The 16,001-nt window shown below is 40.0% G+C and overlaps 1 protein-coding gene across 15 annotated transcripts in view; it reads right to left on the bottom strand.

The window, feature by feature from the left end:
• Positions 1 to 16,001, bottom strand: part of DOCK3 (dedicator of cytokinesis 3) — a 283,266-nt gene that overhangs the window by 70,016 nt on the left and 197,249 nt on the right. For 10 of the 15 annotated variants that reach the window (XM_040646478.2, XM_040646487.2, XM_040646480.2 and 7 more), the window contains exons 14-18: positions 14,199 to 14,324; positions 10,300 to 10,317; positions 5,752 to 5,876; positions 748 to 910; positions 92 to 198 (exon numbers count right to left, since the gene is read on the bottom strand). In XM_040646478.2, coding sequence (XP_040502412.1) covers positions 92 to 198; positions 748 to 910; positions 5,752 to 5,876; positions 10,300 to 10,317; positions 14,199 to 14,324 — 539 coding nt within the window. The remainder of the gene's footprint in view (positions 1 to 91; positions 199 to 747; positions 911 to 5,751; positions 5,877 to 10,299; positions 10,318 to 14,198; positions 14,325 to 16,001) is intronic. The other 5 variants (XM_040646479.2, XM_040646485.2, XM_040646494.2 and 2 more) reach the window with 1 other exon arrangement.

The raw sequence follows: 16,001 nt of genomic DNA, 5'->3' as shown, positions 1-16,001 counted from the left end.
TTCATTCTTTTAATGTGGGAAGAGATGATAATGCAATGACAATTAGATATTTAAACTGAAGGAGAGGTGAATAGCTGAGAAGACCTGGTACCTTATAGACATAAAGCTCATGGATATCATCCGACAAGGTAGTGCCATCATCTCTCATCAGTGGAGTGAATGCAAACCCAAAGAGCTTCTTTTCTCCCTTGTCTTTTGCTGTAACAAGAGATATAAGTAAGTAATCATATTTGTTCATGCTCCGTCCACATACTCCACAAAGTTACCCACTAAATTCTTTGCAATCCTAACAAGAAGCAGGCAGGTTACTTAAGAATCAATACATAATGCACCACTAAGTTTAATTCTATGCAAGTCATCAGCAAGCCTCAAAACAAGTAACAGTATGAGAATCACAGAATGGTTTGGGCTGGAAGGAATCTGTAAAGGTTGTCCAGTCCCAACTGCCTCACCAAGTACAAATATGCTGATCACAGTGAAAGAAAAAATGTACACGCTGTAAAGAAAACATTATACAGGAAAACACAGTAATAGAACAGCAGGGGAGAGTATCAACAGAATGTTTTGCTCTGCAGGGATTGTGCTGTTCAATGAACATAGCAACAGGCTAACAAACTACAGTAAAGGTGCACTGTCAAAGTTGGCACCCTCCTCCTACTTTCCAGGGAATAACAGCCTCATTCAGGCATGAACAATGGAAAGACCTCAGCCATTTTAGATTTTTTTTAGGTTATGTTCTGCACTCACTGGAGCAATGTCTGAACTCAAAGCGGAGGTGAGACCCACGAAACCTGTCAATGGGGATGGGCAGCTTGATGATTTCCCCCCATCGAGGGCTGTTATTGTGGTAAAGGACAAAAGAGTGGTAGGCGCTCCTGCTTGGCTCTCCTGAGCCCAGGCTGATGCAGTCCTGGAACAAAAGAATACAATTTAAGATTAAAAGATATCACATCACTACAGATGAGTCATTTTATTACACGGTGATAATCTTTATATAATTCACCTCTTTCTGTAGACATAAAGGAAGAGCAGAAGCAGAAAATCAGACACAATGAAATCTGAAATTCTTAAAGAAATTTCTGAACTGTGTTTTGGGTCAAAAGAAGAGGCAGGAGACGTATGAGAGTAGATGAATGCCAGTACATCAAACAAGTTGATTTTATTTAGGAAATACGGCAGCCCTCAGTCACAGAGTGAGAGAAGGAAGTTAGGAGAAATATGAAGTCCTGAAATAAAGACATTACAAGTTCCCTTGTAATGAAAACGTTGAGCAGGAAGCACTAAATCATACTCCAGTCCTAGCAATTAAAGTGATACAAAAGATCTGACACCTTATAAAACCATGCAGAAAAAAAAGACAGCTTAGATTCTTCACTTTTAGTACCTACAGGGATAATGAACCAAGGAAGAAACAGAAGCAAAGCAGGACCAAAACAACACACAGCATATAAATTCTGATGCGAAAACACTCCACGTGGAATAGTGTCAAAACAAGATGAACTACAGGTCGTTTCCCCAAGGCATCTCTAAATTCTGTTCTAGGGAATGCTGTCCACGTTGATTTGGTCTATTTTCACATGTAATCAAGAGACTATCAAGTCAAGTATGTCCCATTAGCCAGATCCATTAATTTAGTCAGTGCTAATCCTTTTGGCTTTGAGAAAGCCAAGAATTTGTGAAGGAGCCCAAAAAGAAAGAAAAGTTCACTGCCATTCTGCGATTCAATGCAAGAACAACCCCTCTGGACAGAGATTCAATGCAGAGGCTGTAAGCCTCACGGAGGGACCGTGGTGTATATGCATAAAACTCAGCCCTCTCAAGTCTTAGAAACCAGGTGCCATTTGCCACAATCCAGGCATAAAGTGGATTTTGCTTGTTCTTCAATATAGCAACAAACATCCAACTGGCACCTATATTAAAAGGTTGTCATGAGAGCAGGAGTGGCAGAGAAAAAGCCCACAGTGCCTTCAAGCTCCTGGTAATCACTTTGGGTAAGTGTAACTTGCAGGGCTTCAGTGCAACAATTCCAAAAGCTCAGTTGGCACTATGCTCTTAAGTAAGGCACTGTTTCTTCTATAAAGAAAAGGAAAAACTCCATTTTTAATCTGAGCTCTTTTCTGCAGTCTCAAAAAACTACAGGCCTTGGTTGGCTCCGTCTTTGAGTGCTGTTTCATGTTACAAACCCTCAGTAAACGAACTGGTAAAGAGTCTTTTGCTGTGATTGTTAATTTAGAGTCTATGCACTTATACTACAATTGATAATTTGAGGAGAGAGGGTCAGTTAATCTTTAATCCCAAACCGTGAAGTGATGCACCAAGTGTAGACACCAAACTCAGGCCCAGTTACCCTGAGAGCCACGTATGGAGGTGAACTGGAGAGCATGGGCTAAAGCAGAAAAAGGATTGCATAACAGTGTTATCATTTAAGTTACATCCCATGGTGAGTAAGATATTCTTTCTACCAGAACAGAAAGAAGAGTAAATGCTAAACCTGTCAAGGCTTTTATTTTTCAGACTATACTGAAGGATACTAATAATTGGGTGAGACCACACTGAAAAGAAAACACTCATCTTGCTTGGGACTTATTTGCATTGCCTTCAATAGGCCTATATCTGGACCAAGATATACTCAAGAACAATAAGGATTTGAAACAGAATATTCTTATTAACACTGAGTATGGTTCTGCTGAAGTCTTCAAAGAGCCAACATCTTGGCAAGGCAGTGAAATTCAGCACACACTTTCTTATTTGGCAGTGTTTAAGAAATGCTGTGGTCGGGAACAGCATTCGGCCAAGGAAAGTGGTGTGCTGGGGTCAGTGACCACACGGTCAGTGCACTGCCCACGCAGTTCTAAGCTTCAGCTGGAGATCTTTTATTACTTTCCCAACCACACTACCAACTGAATGTTATTTGTTATGTTAACCCTATTTATACCCTATTTAACCCTATTTATTTTATATCTAGAAAAATGAAACTGAAGGCAGAAAATAGCTTCACTTGACTGTGAATGCAGCCTCAGGTCATGCAAGAGATCACTCAGCGGTCAGACAACCCAAACAAAGCAATTCACCTCACCAGTACTGCACTGAGCCCCAGCCAACCAAGTTTTATTCTTATCTTTTATATTAAGAAGTTCAATCTGCATTCCTCTTTTTGCAGTCTTAGTATTTCCCTCTAGATCATGCTGAATGACTGAAATGAAAGTTCCCCATGCAGCACTCTCTTTGCAGCTGCAAAGCAGCCCCCCTCCTAATGGAAACGACAGGTTCCAACACACTGATTGATCCCACCCTACCAAACACTGCACAAACCAGGCGTTCACAGTGAAAAAACAAGCTGCTTAGAGTCTAAATTCTTAATATAAAAGGTGAAATACTACAACAACCCAGACTATCAAAGCTCTATTATACTTTATGTATCTGTGGATACCTGGAATTCTTACAGTTTTCAAGGCATTTCTATAGATTTAGAACAGCCTATTAAAAGTCATATGTGTTTAATAGGGTCAACTGTCTTCCATAAGGACATTAGCAGTGAAGGTAAGATAACCCACTAAGTCGGGAGTAATTCCAGATGGCTGCCTCATTTGCTTTACCTTTGGGAGATGAATTTACAGAATTTTTGCATCAAGTAGCAACAATGGCAGCAAAGAAAAAAGACAATACGTGATTAGTTTCCAAACTCAGTTCTAAGTGGCTGTTCCCTTGCCTTGTGCAGATATGATTTTTCCTTCAAACTGCCATTTAGAACTTTGAATTATGTCTCTAGATTCAATTCAACCGATGTTTGGTTTCATGTGTTATTTCTCTAGGTCTATTTTGCAGTAAGAGAGTAGAAACGCAGCTATGCAGTGAGGAGTTCAAATTAAGGGGAAGGAGCTCAGCTTTTATTGTTCTCGATAGCACTTCCACTGTTTTTTCAGTAGACATTTGCTAGTGTATTATTTCCTACGTAAAAGAACTCTGATGACTGCATGTTTGAAGTACAATTGATCTGAGGCATCACTGGGCTTCGTGAACACAGATCTCCCTGACATAACCATAGAATCTTTGTTGCTTTGACTGGCACTACACCGAGGAGCAGCAATATAAAAATCGGGACAAAGGTTTCCTTATAAATAAGTTATTTAAATTGAGAATCCACAGGAGATCCTTTCTATGTAAAGTGTCTGTTACAAAAAGTATGCTCACCTGATGTTTGTTGATTTGGATTGACTGCCTTTTCCTATTCTCTGTTTGCACCATGCCCCATCTCCAATCCCACCCACAGCCCTGAAGCACCCACTGCTGGATCAAGGAGAAGGAAAAGGGAACAGCATTGCAGTGAGCACTCCAGCTGAAAACACAGGAGCAGTTAAGACTGATAATGTCTAGAGACTGTGTTGGCATTTGAAGATGCTGATCCTGCACTTCGGAGAACAAAGATCTACAATGGTCTTCAGCAGACTGCTCTGTAATACAGCAATGATTAAAAACATGCGTCACTCAATTTGAAACGTATGCCTAATGCAATTAAACAGGAAAGGATTGTGATCTTCCACTGTGAGCTGTGAGCACAAAGCAGCTCCTCACAAGAGATGTACTTAATTTTTAATCAAATCACAAGCAATTATGATAATCAGGGAAAAGTTCCCCTCTCAATTCCCAAAACAGACTGTGGCCATGAGTTAGACACACAAGCACTTTGGTGTTTAGCCTGTTCTATGAGAATGGCTACAAAGATCACTTTATTGCATCAGATGTTAAAAAAAATCTAGGGGAAGTTATAATTAAACCATTTTAAATGCAGCCTCTCCTCCATTCCTGATAGAAGTGTATGTCAAAATACTTTTACTTCTCCTTCCTCGCTCTTTCCCACCACACACAAAGATGACTTATCTACCTGTTGTTCTTCTCTTCAGTAGCACTGAAGTAAGAGCAGAGAAAGAAAAACATTAAACAACATCACTCACAACTGGAATGAAGGCCTCCCACGGTGAAAGCCAAGATCTTGGAAACAAGGTGACTTCTTCAAAGCTGCACTCTACACACTAACTCCAGCAAACCACACTTCCAACAGTCTCGCCTGTATTCTTGTTTTATCACATGCACTATTTGATTTCAGAAATTTCAGAAATTTGTCATATGCTCCTCTGTTCTTTGACTACAGCAACTCTAAACTTTACTTTTACTATTGCCACTCACATCGCACTGCAGAATTATGTGTTTCAGTTTATACGAATTTTTCTCCTAACTGCCTATTCCCATATGGGGCAGTGCTCCAAATATGTATCATAGGATCATAGAATGGCCTGGGTTGAAAAGGACCACAGTGCTCATTCAGTTCCAACCCACTGCTATGTGCAGTCACCAACCACCAGCCCAGGCTGCCCAGAGCCACATCCAGCTTGGCCTTGAATGCCTCCAGGGATGGGGCATCCACAGCCTCCTTGGGCAACCTGTTCAGTGCGTCACCACCCTCTGGGTGAAAAACTTCCTCCTAGTATCTAACCTAAACCTCCCCTGTCCCAATTTAAAACCATTCCCCCTTGTCCTATCACTATCCACTCTCATAAACAGGACCACTCACAAACAGGGCAACATGTAAGCAACCACTTCTTTCATGGTAACAGCTCAAAACCTTAGCCAAAACCAAAAATAGTAAGAACTAGTTTCAGTTTAGTTTCCCTGGCATCAGAGAACAAGCAGACAGCATGTGTGCATGGAACAAGCAGATGGCACTCGAAACTCAAAGACGAAACAAGCACTTACCTTCAGGATTTCTCCATCTGCATACAGAACATACATGGTCACCTCAATGTTCTTCTGCACGCTTTTCCCACCTCTTTCAAAGTCTCCTTTTTCTAATGTCAGGTATAAGTCATTGCGAATATCACCTGCAGGGAAAGACAGGAGGCACATGGCTACACTCACCAAGGGAGACACAGCACCTGTGTGAAGCCTATGTTGATTCTGCAAACCATTCTGTGTTCTGCAAGACTATGGCTGATGCCAAATCATTCCAAGCAGCAAGTTAATTGTTAATAAAGATGAACATTTTGATATCAATGCGTAAAATCAGACTGTTGTTAGTAATGCCTTTATTAAGTGTGAACTCGGAATCAACACCTGCTTTACTGTGTGTGAGTAGAGAAGGGAAAACAAAACCTCTGCTACTTTGCCTAGTGATGTGATGCAACTATCAGGATAAAACTGAAAACATCAGCAGTGTCAGACTTCCTATTTTCAATACACTTTAGAAACAAGTAGGTATTTTTTGGTGATTGGTAGAAAATTAATTTCAGTTAAATCTTCTCTGAGTATTTTGTAGATTTGCAAATTTTCTTTTTATCGTAACAAGAAGACAAAAGCAGCCTTTTTGGAAACTTGGTTGTAGTTCAGTTGAGATGGATGAAGAGGGAATTATTAATTGGTTTTTCTGCTAGATTTCTGGCTAGCCCCTGGTGTCCATATGCAAGAATGTAAGAGAGCAGGCAGTATGGATAGTTGCCAGTTTATCACTACCTCACCTTCAAGAGCTTTCAGAGCAAATGACTGCACTCAGCAAAACAAATGCTGGCACCTCTCTCATGTTTGTCATTACCCTGAATTTAACAGTCTTGTTCGCTTCTTATTTTGTTCTAAGAATCTGGTTTGGGAAACACTGCTTTCAGAAGGAATGCAGTCCATTCTACAGCATTCACCAAGAGGATGGCAGGCAGCACCTGCTTCTCCCTAAGATTTAGTTACTGCTTCCACTCTGTGACCTATCATTTCTTATTTATTTGTCCCAAAGAGAAATGTATGTATAAAATATACACAAATTTTAAACAACTAGAAATCCAACCCTTCCAAGGCAAGGATTTAGCAGCCTCAAGAGACTAAATAAGGAAGTGGTGGAATGGTCATCCAGCAAAGCAGAGGCTCCTCCACTGCCTGATTTCTTCCAACCCAGTACTTAGAGAAGCTGATGCCGTTAAATCCATTTATTAATGAAGCACAATGAGGTAAGCAGCATATGCTTTCAGGCAGTGAGGGATATCCCTCTGTTTGTCAAAGATGCACTTCCGATTTTCTCTAACCCCACCAAATCCATCCCTGATCCTACTGGAGGAACAAACAACAGCAGCTCTCAGCCTTGCCCTTATGGTGATTTTTATTTCAGGAGATCAGTACAACGTTCCAGGCACAGAAGTACCACTCAGTAGCTGCCTGCTAGCACTGCTGTGAATGGGAATCTGTTTGCAAAATGCCCTCTTTTTGCCATCAGCCCCGCTGGCAGGGTGGGCTCACAGGGTGGGCAGCTGGACATGAGGGCTCTAAGACTGCTGTGCTTCACTGCTGGGAGAAGGATGACAGCAAGAGGGTCACAAAAGCCCTCCAGAATTCAGTCTGGTCTTCTCACCAAAGAACAGTCATCACATGGAATGCTCTGCAGAGAAAATTATCTATGTGTTTTTCTTGCTGTTTAAAATACAGCCAAGCTACCTATATGTCGACCACAGGAATATCAAAGAAATGCAAAAGTCACAGCAGAAGATAGTTTAAGTCAGGGCTTTTGTTTTGAAACTCCTCCTGCTTAACAGCCTCCAGCCTTTTTTCTAAGCAGCATGCACGATGAGGAAAAAAGAATCCAATTTATACGCTGTGATTCTTAATAGAAATTAATTGTACCCATACAATTAGCATTTGGGAGATTCTTATTTGTGGCCTCTTCTCTGGAAGAGGGTATGGCTACACGAAGTCCAATGTCAGATTGCAAATCGTTTCCTAGTCTAAATTAAATGCAGAGTTTGGTGTACGTATAGCATCTAATCTTCCATTAAGCTTAACAGGAGGGATATTACTTCACTAATTGAAAAAATGCCTGTGGGGTGGGGGGCAGAGGAATGGAGATAACAGTGGATTTGCATCAAAATGAAGGAAAAAAAAGGGAAGAAGTACTTCAGTGAAGTGTAATGGAGCATCTTCTCTTGTAAAAATAGTTTATAGCATCTTAAAAATAACCACAAAAGGCCATTATGCATAGTAAGAATAGCGAAGTCTAAAGGCTGCTGACTCTCAGGCATTGCACTCATCAGCTTCTTCAAAGTCTGGAGTTAAAGCCAGAAACTCACAGACTTCAGTTTGCTTGTGTGTAACCATAAAAATATCCTTCCTACAAAGAATTCCCTCTTCCTAGCATGGTACTTAACCTCAGCCCCTACTGCATCCTTGCCAGCTTTTTTTTCCCTCACTGTTGCTGTCACTCTTGAGGTTTCTGAGCTTGGATACAGTAAAGAGCTCCACAGAGAACAGAGGAAATGCTTGGACACAGAGCAGAGTATCAGACATTTTGTTCTGAGTATGCAAATTGCAAGGCTGGAGGCAATATTCTGCACAGCAGCACACAAGTGCCCGAGCAGATCGCACCGTGCAGCTCATATGTGACGGAACAAGAAGTGTGATCAGGAGAATCAAGAGATCCTTGTCAGCTCTGACACCGAACGACAGCTACACAGCAAGTCAGAAATCCTGGCAGAGAGAGCTCTTCCCTTGCTTAATTCTATCTTAAAATAGAAGAAGAGAGGAACAAAGGGCTTGTTAATAAGGCAGACACCTCCATGCAAACAGTTCTGGCTTGGAAGTGACAACAGCACTTCTGCAGTCTAGGAGAAAAGCAGCATGGTGTGGCAGCGTGCATCTCAGCGGCCTCTCCCATCCTCACAAGGAGAACAGAGCAGCTCATCAAAGTGGGTCAGCGTTGGCCTCCTATCGTTAGCACAGGAAAAAAAGAGTGCCAGAAGGCCAGTGGGCCAAAAGCATTTGTAGGCTCCAACCAGAGTGTGGCACTTTAACTGAGGACACTTGATGTCAGGATGAAATGAAGCAGCCAGTGAGTTTTCAGAATGGTATTTGTTTCAAAGGCCATCCCTCAACAAATGCTTTTAATTTAAAACCAAACGTAAACTGCTCTTTGGCACAAAATATGTGTACTTTTTATATGTGCAGTTGCTGAGATTAAATCTTGATGAAATGCCTTGACATCCAGCGTTTCTCCCAATAACAGGAATTATTTGGTGATGTCTCATGCTGCCCTTCATTTATTCTCCCATCACTTCTATGAGGGTTTTGTTTTGGCTATTACTGTTCTTTTAAAATCTAACTACAAAGTCCTATGTCAAACATACAATTTGTATTCAAATTACAAGGTCATTAAATATTACCTGTGGGGGTTTTACTTATGTTGAAGTGAAATCCTTTCTCCTATCACACCAAACTATGTTATTTTAAGCAGGTGGTGGAAAGGCATTTAATAGCTATATCCTGGTTCTGTGGCTATCATACACACTGTACATGTTCCAAATACTAATCGTCAAGACTTAGTAACATTAAATAGTCCAATGGACAATAATGGTGTTAGGATAAGTATGATTTATACTGGTTTTGCAGGTTTTCCACCGGAAGACTGAGGAGTTACTTGAATAGCAAATTAATAACCATGTACAGAAATGGTCTGTTCTTAATCTAACACTTCTTATAAGTGTAACTTCCTACATTCCTGATGGTATGCAGCTGTTAACATCACTGGGAATAACAATGCATTGGTAAGGTGAAACAGAGGCTTTACCGACTGCCTACCTACCAAAGGGAACTTTTTCCCCCTCCTCTACAAAAGGAACATCATGTGAGTTCAACTCCATGAGAGCCTCTAGCTTTTGGTGAACAAAACACTCCAATTGTTTCAATTCCTGTAATTAAAAACTGAACAAACGATGCTTAGTAGATTGGTTGCTATCCATTGTTGCACTTCTGTGTCTGGAAAAGAATGTGCTGCTTGTAAAATCCACTGATTTGCCTGGAATGGTTTCCTGCCAGTAGCTGTAAGCTGAATTTTTAACGTTATCTCCTCCAAATTAATGTTTTTTACTTCCCATTTTCTGACAGTTGATTAATGACAAAAACATTCTTCATTCTCCTCATAAACGCTTTTTTGGGGGTAATTATTACATAACTGCAACTTTCAGCCTCATCAATTCTGTCACCCTGAATATTCTGAGGATGGCTGCTGAGTTCTGCCACGTCCAATTCTCAATGTATTTCTGCCATCTCAAAGAGGAGATGCTGAGATTTTCCTCACCTTTATTCCTGATGAATCTTCTTTATGTACTAAGTTGGCCTGTGGTATGAAGAGACTGGTAAGATGAAGGCTCTGTTACTAAAATTCCTCTGCAATGTTATGATTTGTTACCTTTACCAATCCCCAACATTCCATGAAAGATATGAAAATGGGCAAAAGCAAGCAATAAGCAGACATTACACAGAAAAGCAGAAACTTACACCCAACTATCTTCATCTCTGCATCAGAAAGAAAGGGGAGACAATAAAAGGAAAGGAAAGAGAGAGAAGCCAGGAAATTAAGACAAGGAGAGAGAAAAAAAAAGAGAAAGAAACATCACTCACAAGTAGAAGATGAAGCATGCACTTTTCATCAGAGGATCAAAGTAAAAGACAGAATACTTATCAGCACATGGGGAAGGGAAGGGATGTCCATTAGGGAACTGACAAACGCCATGCCTACGCAATAGATTTCTGATCAGCAAGTTCTGTATACAAATAAAGGTGCAATCCAAAAGGCAAGCAGCACATGCCTCACTGCTTTTATCTCTGGGGAAAGGTAAAATTGTCAGGATCAGATGGACGTTCTTCAACCCAACGGCAACTTAGAAAAGAATAAAAACCAAAATGGAACAAAAACCCACCACCTCTGTGGGGCTGTGCTGACTGATTCCCCTCTGATTTGGGCAAAAAGAGCATTAGCCTTCATGATGCTCTTCTCAGATCACAACACAACAGGAAACAAAGAACAATTTACACTTAAAACTGAAGACAGGCATGGTTACTTTAAAATATATTAACATCTATATTTATTTTTTTCTTCATAACCATGCAAGATATAAGCATATCAAGACTGGTTTAACTTTATTTCTCAGTGATGTCCACTCACACTGCACTTATCTGAGTAAGGGAAAAATGAGCTGGATACAGGAACTAATGCTACTGTTGAAAAAAAAAAGGGGTAGGAGAATTGTGTGGAGAGACACAGCTACAGGATTTTAATGGTTAGGACACCTACATTCAAAAGGAATTCCTATTAAAAAAGAAAATGCACATGTTAAGACCCATGACCAAGAAGGTTCATTTGAAATGTCAGCTCTGTTTGCTTCAAAGGAAATACATTTCTTGGTTCAGCAGAATGACCATTGCAAATTTTGACAATATTAGGTGACATATCCTCTATTAATTGATTCATCAAAATAATTTTAAAATCACGTTGCCTTAAAAGCAGTATCCACTTGCAAAATACATGTCATGAACTTTCTGTGCTCTTCCCAGAAAGGAAACCCTGTCTTTCATGAGAAGGAAACAGTTCTGAAGCAAAGGAAGGAAAAGGAAGTTTGACAAAGACAATTAAAGGAACAGACATGGTTGAGAACTGCTAAAAGGTTTCATCTGGTTGTTTTGCAAATGGTATCTTCTCTAATTCCAGACCAAGTTAGTACACCCAATCAGATTCTGGCTGTAATGATGTGGGCACAAAGCTCACGAGGATTCCTTATTGATGGGCATTCCTTATTCATGTAGCTTTGCTAGCCCACCTGAAGGATAACTTCCTCTATCCAAATGCTTTATCATAGCAATCACGTAAACTCAAACCAGTTTCATCTATTGTTTTTAAAAAAATACATAAAAAATCTGCAAATATCTGCTGTCATAATTCACACTTAATAAAATGAATAATATCGATGGCATCGGCACAGCTATGTTGTATTTTAATCTCCTAATTATTCTGTTGAAGAATATCCAGGACAATGAATTGGTTTCGTTTAGAGCAGCGTTCATGACAGTCTCACTCTTCACATCCCATCCCTACTCTAGCAATATCCTCGTTTGTCATTGTGGTCAAAGTCTGTTCGCACACCATGGCTGCCTTGGCTTTCCTATCTGGTATTCAAGCACATTTACAAACTGCCTTTTCTCTACAAATTGGAGCCTTCTTTTTTTTCCTCAGACAGAAATGCCTGGAAGCTGGGCATCAAAGCTGTTTGTGTGGACCTCTTCCATCCCCCTTTGAATTGAGAATTTCTGGGTGTTCAGCACCTTCAGGGGGGCTGTAAGCATTTAATAGCAGAATGGTGGTCCTTTCACGTTTGTTGTATCAGTCAGTAATTTCAGTAGGCCAATCTGTCTGTCCCAATTATCCCAATATGAACCCAATTCCAAGCATATTATCATCCTAAAGTCCCTCTGTTCTCCTCAATAAGAACTGTGGTTTCCACAAAAAAGAAAAAAAAGAAAGAAAGAAAGAAAAAAAAAGACACTAGCTAGCAATTGTAACTTAACAGAATGTCTTTGTGAGGAATACAATGAAAAGCTGTTGGACTGATCAGACCTGGGAAGATCACTACCATACATATGCAGATCCCTACAAAGGGAGCATTGCAAGCATTTGCTGTGGAAACCGGTTTTAATTGAGTGAAATGTCCAAGGTGTCAAAGCTGAATACACCAAATTCATAACAACATATCTATAATTTGGTCGATCTCCTTTGCACTGAAGCTGTGTTCTCTCTAGTGTTCTTAATTACAAACAGAAATTAGGTTTGGAAATTTTAATTAGCTTCACTAGATAGAGGATCTGTAAAGTTTAAGGTAGGAACAGCTTTAGACAAAACACTGCTAACTTGCTTACTCACCCCCTGGACAAATGCATTGCTCACAACAGCAAAAGCACAGGAAGACAGGCTCACAACGCCAGGCTGCAGAAACAGGCTATGGGGAACACTGAGGTCACGAAGCCATTCTTTAAATCTGCTAAAATCTAATGATCTGAAGGACTTAAGGGGCAGCTCTGCAAATGCAGAAGTGCAATTCTTGCAGGAGAATCGGGCAAGTAAATTTTTGTTAAATTATTTCTGATGCTGACTTTTCTAGCTGTGTTCTAGCTGACATCTAGATGTCATCTCAGTCACAGCAGACCATCATGCAGGCACAGCGTCTGCATATCTGCACACAGTATTTCATCTTCTCTCGGTCTGACTGCTTTAAAGTCGCTAGGAACTAAAAATTATAATTGGCTTTGTAACCCACAGCACTGAACTGACACCGATTCCAGGTTATTTCAGTACGGCGGACTGTGAACTACATTTGTTCTAGCTTTACCAATAGTTACAGCAGCACTTCAGCAGGAAAAGGGAAGACCATATTACAGCTGCTTTCAAGAGTGTTAGTAAATAAAAACATACTGTTCTAAACCCCTATACTTTGGATTCTAGAAATTCTTCCCACATATTCCCAATTTTTATTGTGCTTCCTCAAGAGCCTCCATAATAAAGCTACAACAATTGCTTTTGGTACTGATGTGTCACTGCAGTCTTTCCAGTAATAAAATCTGATCGTTTTCCCATTATGCTTTCATTAAATTTCTTATGTCTGCAAAGTCATCCTTGGTCTTGTTATATTGCAAAGCAATAAGGCAGTATTTCAAATGCTACACATGCAACGTAATTAGAAAGCCCATTTCTTATTACACTGTAAAAATTAAGGCTGTTTAATGCCAGGTTTTGTATCCATGACTGGCTGGGTTCCAGTTTCCTCCCTAAATGAACTCTTGGCTATGCTGTGCCTACCTCAACTTGTGCCAAAAAGACAACTGTCTCAAGCTGCTGCTCCAGAAGCAAGGAGCAAATGGAGCACAGCAATGCTTCAGCCAAAGCAGCTGTTGCAGGGACTTGGTGCTCTGTAAGATCAGCTGGAGAAACAGACCAGATCTGCAGCCTCATGTACTGTACACCATGGCAAAAGAATCACAGTAACTCCAAAAATCAAGGTGGCAAAGTAGAAGAAACGCTTCAGTCAGGCTTTAGATAACTACGAAGAAGAAACTTCATGCATTTTAAACTAAAAATCTCCATGCTTAGTCTACAAGAGGGATTTTTAAATGAGAAAAAAGAAATAAAGCAAACTTTCAAGATCACTTCTGATACATGTGAATATCGAGTGTCCACTGATTGAACTGTTTCAGCATGCCACTCTGAATCTGCAATTGGCATGTAGTGACAAACAATATAACTCCTATATTTTTAACCTTCTTCCAGTAAAGCATTTTTGATGTTTGTTTAAGGAGAACATGAAAAAAAAATATGACCAATATTTTAAGATTAGAGTTGTCATGTTTACCTGGCATTATGACATCGGGGAAACCCAGCTTTCTGGTAACAGAAACCCCTCTGTTAAAGATCATGGGGTTTTCCCTCCGAACCTGCTCCATGTCACCACGAAGAAGCTGAAGAGATATTATAAGTCCTGAAAAAAAACCACAAAAATATTAATTGTTTAGACCTGAGAATTAGATGTCTGAATTAGATAGCTAAAATACGGATTTGATCTATGGTTAATTTAATAAAGTTTAATACAAATACCCAAACTCAGAGTTATTTTTTGCCTTGGAGTCACTTAGAACTGAAACAGAAGAAACAAATCTGCTTTGAGTGATTGGTTAGGAGTGTAATATTATATAAACTACAATGCTTTTAAAATCAGAATACTTAACTTCAATGACACATCACAAGTTAAAGTATTTAGCATTATTTCTATACATCATATACAGTGCATTACTACGTATATGTAAGCAACATCACTTCCATGTGAACTACCATATCACACAACCCGGCAGAACATCCCAGAAGTGTCTTTAATAACACTGCTCCACTTGATTCTTGACCTACTTCATGTAAGAATGTTGATTTTAATGAAATTCTGTATCTCAACATATTTCATGAGAAGCAACAGGTAAAAGTGAACTTGGAAAACAAGAAGCAGAAATGCTCAGCAGCCAGCTCTTTCAATGACCCTTTGTTCAGTACATGAACCAAATAGCTTCACTAGGAATAACTGCACAGTTAGTCTAACTTCTTTCTCTATTAGCTTTTAATTTAAAGGACATATCACACCCATAAAATGAGGATAATGTATTGGTACAGTTAGAAAGTGAAGCATTAAGATGCCAGAAAATGCCAGCATTAAGGCCAACCACAGAGACTTAGTCTCGTCCACCAAGCATCCAAAACCAGCCTCACAAAGCAATGGGAATTACATTCACGTAGTAATTTTTCCATAATCCTTACTTCCTTCAGTGAATGACAGCCAATAGCTCTTTCTGTCCTCTCTGCTCACTGCGTGGAACAACACATGCAAACACTGCCTTTTATACGTATTCCTGCACAAACCATCTTTAGTTCTGCTATTTTCAAAGCTCAATATATTGGCTCTGTAGTCATTTCGTTAGACACATTTTTAGGAAACTGAAAGCACTAATATCCAGTCCACATGCAATATCTCTAGTAATTAACAAGTAGTACCAGAGTTGATCTACTACCTGTGTAAGTTAGTCACCAGAAATAACAGTGTATGTAATATTGCAGCACGGCATTACAGACAGCACTTCTGTGACACCCTCCCACGTGCTGTGCTCCTACACTGCAACAACCTTCTGCCTACTTACTGCTTCTCCCCAAGAGGTTGGTAGTCTGCTTTCCAGTCCTCTTACCCTATCCAGCCTAACCTCCCAGTTTTGTCTGTTCCCTGCAGCAGATAGAAGGATTGATTTTATGCAAGAGCTGCTGAGACAGGGGGAGAACCAACCAGAGCTTGCTTTCAGGACACAAATCACAAATGTGATTTGAACATTTCTGCACTGTAAGAACAGGTTATGAGAAGCCCAAATTGCATTACTTATGCTAAAATCACGTCAGCCTGCAATAGAGTCCCTCACGCTGGGACAGCACTTCTGCCAAGCCTCAAACTCTTGTTCCAGAGATGCATTAGAACTTAATATGTTTCAAATGATTATTTTAAAAAGCTGAAGATGAGTAAAAATCTATTTCCTTTTCTTCTGCTCTTCAAATTGCTCATACCTGAAAAAAAGAATGTTTCAGCAGACACCTGGCAGTTGCAATTAATGCAAACAGACCAAGTTTTCCA

This window comes from Gallus gallus, chromosome 12 (genome assembly GCF_016699485.2).
Source record: "Gallus gallus isolate bGalGal1 chromosome 12, bGalGal1.mat.broiler.GRCg7b, whole genome shotgun sequence".
Classification (NCBI taxonomy): domain Eukaryota; kingdom Metazoa; phylum Chordata; class Aves; order Galliformes; family Phasianidae; genus Gallus; species Gallus gallus.
This window is presented reverse-complemented; position numbering and strand designations above follow the sequence as displayed.